Here is a 4,054-nt window from a genome sequence, read left to right on the forward strand (position 1 = left end):
GTAGATTATTTTTATAGGAGGCACAACTACGGAGGAGGTCCCTCTGTGGAAAGGGCCCAGAGAAGGCCTCAGGAAAATGGTAATTCAATGAACACACAAAATTAAGCTTGAAGAAAGATAATCTTATTTAATGGTTCTTTACAATCAAGAAAATAACATACTTTTATTTTACTAATATCTATAATAAAGGAGTTTGGGGGGCGCCAGTCAGAGCATGTGGCTCTTGATCTTGGGGTTATGAGTTCGAGCCCCACATTTGGCGTAGAGATTACCTAAAAATAAAATCTTTAGGGGCACCTGGGTGGCTCAGTCGTTAAGCGTCTGCCTTCGGCTCAGGTCATGATCCCAGGGTCCTGCGATCGAGCCCCACATCGGGCTCCCTTCTCAGTGGGAAGCCTGCTTCTCCCTCTCCCACTCCCCCTGCTTGTGTTCACTCTCTCGCTGTGTCTCTCTGTCACATAAATAAATAAAATCTTTAAAAAAAATAAAAATAGGAGACGAGCTTCGGGTACTCAGAGCGCCCAGACCTTGCGGCTTAACGCTCGTCCTCCGTGCCTGCAGCACCCTCTGCTTCTTTCCCGGGCAGCGCTATCCGGCAGCCAGAAAGTCACCATGTCTATTCTCAAGATCCACACCAGAGAGATTTTTGACTCTCGTGGGAATCCCACCGTTGAAGTTGACCTCTACATCTCCAAAGGTCTCTTCAGAGCTGCTGTGCCCAGTGGTGCCTCAACTGGTATCTACGAGGCCCTCGAGCTCCGGGACAATGACAAGACCCGCTACATGGGGAAAGGTGTCTCAAAGGCTGTTGAGCACATCAATAAAACTATTGCACCTGCCCTGATTAGCAAGAAACTGAACGTCATGGAGCAGGAGAAGATTGGTAGACTGATGATCGAGATGGATGGGACAGAAAATAAATCTAAATTTGGTGCAAACGCCATCCTGGGTGTGTCCCTGGCTGTCTGCAAGGCGGGGGCCGTGGAAAAGGGGGTGCCCCTGTACCGGCACATTGCTGACTTGGCTGGCAATGCTGAAGTCATCCTGCCGGTTCCGGCTTTCAACGTCAACGGTGGTTCTCATGCTGGCAACAAGCTGGCCATGCAGGAGTTCATGATCCTGCCCGTTGGTGCGGCCAACTTCAGGGAAGCCATGCGCATCGGAGCCGAGGTTTACCACAACCTGAAGAATGTCATCAAGGAGAAATACGGAAAAGATGCCACCAATGTGGGGGATGAAGGCGGCTTTGCATCTAACATCCTGGAGAACAAAGAAGCTCTGGAGCTCCTAAAGAACGCCATTGGGAAAGCCGGCTACACCGACAAGGTGGTCATCGGCATGGACGTAGCTGCTTCTGAGTTCTTCAGGTCGGGCAAGTATGACCTGGACTTCAAGTCCCCCGATGAGCCGAGCAGGTACATCACGCCTGATGAGCTGGCCAACCTGTACAAGTCCTTCATCAAGGACTACCCAGTGGTGTCTATCGAGGACCCCTTCGACCAGGATGACTGGGAAGCTTGGCAGAAGTTCACTGCCACCGCCGGCATCCAGGTGGTGGGGGATGATCTCACCGTGACCAACCCGAAACGGATCTCCAAGGCTGTGGGCGAGAAATCGTGCAACTGCCTCCTGCTGAAAGTGAACCAGATCGGCTCCGTGACCGAGTCTCTCCAGGCGTGCAAGCTGGCCCAGTCCAATGGCTGGGGCGTCATGGTGTCGCATCGCTCTGGGGAGACCGAAGATACCTTCATCGCTGACCTGGTGGTGGGACTTTGCACTGGGCAGATCAAGACAGGGGCACCTTGCCGATCTGAGCGCTTGGCCAAGTACAACCAGATCCTCAGAATTGAAGAGGAACTGGGTAGCAAGGCTAAGTTCGCCGGCAGAAACTTCAGAAACCCCCTGGCCAAGTAAGCTCCAGGCGGCGCACCCCGAGTCCTGCGGTCCTGAGTCGGCTCATTAGACCTCTGCTCCCCCCGGGCAGCTCGAGGCCCCCAGCCAAAACTGGCCGGGGACCCTGCGAGTTAACTGCCCCCCCCCTCCCTGTGATGTTCTCACTGCTTCCTTAGAACTGCCACAGAAGCCAAACCTCACCATCTGGAACCCTGCTGGAAACCCTAACTCTGTAATGGTGCGATTGGCCAAGTCATTGTTTTCTCACCTCACTTCCACCCAGTGTCCAGAGTAGTCACGTCTGTCTACTTTATGATCTTGGGGTGTCCACAGGCGAAATCCCCAGTGGTTTTGTGTGCAGAATAAAAAGGCCTCAGTGACCCATAGAAAAAAAAATAATAATAATAATAAAATAAAATCTTTAAAAAAAAAAGAAGGGGCGCCTGCGTGGCTCAGTCAGTTAAGCACCTGCCTTCAACTCAGGTCATGATCTCAGGGTTCTGGGATCGAGCCCCGTGTCAGGCTCCCTGCTCAGCGGGAATCTGCTTCTCCCTCTCCCGCTGCTCCTCCCCCCACTCATGATCTCTCTCTCTCTCTAAGTAAATAAAAAAAAAAAAAAAAAAAAATTTAAATAAATTATATTTAAATTAAGAAGTTTGATTTTTTACAATTAATGACATTGCATTTTGTGCATTTTAGGGGGAGCAAATGGTTGATGTTGAGGAGTGAGACAATGAGGAGAGACCACTTTTCTGAGCTGCACAGGCCAAACCTGAGGCCATCCCATACCTGGCCACTGTACTGTCTACTTCAATCACTGGGGGCCCTGGCATCTCTCCCTGTGTTGTTCTTGCATTTATTTTGGTCCGTGTGATATAAAGGGGAAAACTTAGACATTTTTTCTTTCTTTATTTTGTACTCAAGATTTTGCAGATACTTGTTTGGTGATCAGAGTGCAAACACCATGAATAATTTGTATATAGTTCTTAATATAAAATTCTTCTCTAAAAAATTATTCTAACCACCTTCCAAGTTAATATTTAGAAGACATTTTCCCCCAAAAATGAAAATTTCACATCCTACATTAAAATATTGGTAAGTTTTTGGGTCTTTTATGGAGAAGTTCAGGATTTAATGACAGCCAGTAAGAAAGTTAATAGGGAAAACAGGACTGCCCACTATCAAAGAGAATCTCATTGGTTCACAATTCCTATGGGTAAAGCCAAGACCAAATAAGAGTTTTACTTAGGAAAACATTTATTATACTTAAAATAGAAATAATAATCTAACAAATAAATTATGGAAGGAAAAATAGTAACTGTAGAGACGCCATCTTGACCAAGGGGTCAGGGTCAGTTGATAAATCATGGTAACATGAGGCTCCTGTTAGCAGTGAGAAGCAACAATAGCAATGGCAATGAGAAGAGCACATGACTTCTGGGATACGCTTCCTCAAGACTTCAAAACACCAGTTTACTCATGAGAAAACCAGACAAATCCCGAGTGAGGAAATATCTAAAGATACTCCTCAGTGTCAAAGTCATGAAAAACAAGGAAAAATTGATAAAATGCCACAGATTGGAGCAGATTAGGGAGACAACATGACTAATAATAGAACTAGTCCCAGGACAGAAAAAGTACATTAGTGGGTAAACTAATGAAATCCAAAAAGAGTCTATAGTTTAGTTAATGGTACTGTATCAACGTTAACATTAGCAGACTTTGGGTGAAGGGTATATAGGAACCCTCTGTGCAAGCTTTGCAATTTTTCTGTAAAGATAAAATTATTTCAAAATAAGTTAAGAAATAGAAGGAACAAGAAAAGGAGGAGAAAAGCAAAGGTTAGGAGGAAAACACTGTTGGTAGGATTGTAAAAATGGTCCAACTGCTATGGAAAACAGTATAGCAGTCCCTCAAAAATAAAGACTAGAATTACTGTATGATCTAGCAATCCCACTTCTGTGTATATACCCAAAGAATTCAAAGGAGGATCTCAAAGATATATTTGCACACTCATGCTTCTTTCAGCATTATTCCTAATAGCCAAGAGGTAGCAATCCAAATGTTCACCAGTGGTTGAATGAATAAAGAAAATGTGGCATAGACATACAGTGAAATATTATGCAGCCATAAAAAAGAAGGAAATCCTGTCACATGCTAC

General features: G+C 45.7%; 1 protein-coding gene across 1 annotated transcript; it reads left to right on the forward strand.

Annotated features, from left to right (window-relative positions):
- The first annotated feature begins 597 nt into the window (after nucleotides 1-597).
- Nucleotides 598-2,135, forward strand: LOC118356047 (alpha-enolase-like). The gene has a single exon (XM_035722537.1). It carries the CDS (start codon nucleotides 613-615, stop codon nucleotides 1,912-1,914), a length of 1,302 nt encoding a protein of 433 aa, XP_035578430.1. The 5' UTR covers nucleotides 598-612; the 3' UTR covers nucleotides 1,915-2,135.
- The last annotated feature ends 1,919 nt before the right edge of the window (nucleotides 2,136-4,054 follow it).

This window comes from Zalophus californianus, chromosome 1 (genome assembly GCF_009762305.2).
Source record: "Zalophus californianus isolate mZalCal1 chromosome 1, mZalCal1.pri.v2, whole genome shotgun sequence".
NCBI lineage: Eukaryota > Metazoa > Chordata > Mammalia > Carnivora > Otariidae > Zalophus > Zalophus californianus.

Coding starts and splice junctions, on each gene's coding strand:
- LOC118356047 (XM_035722537.1), top strand. CDS start 613: ATGTCTATTCTCAAGATCCACACCAGAGAGATTTTTGACTCTCGTGGG.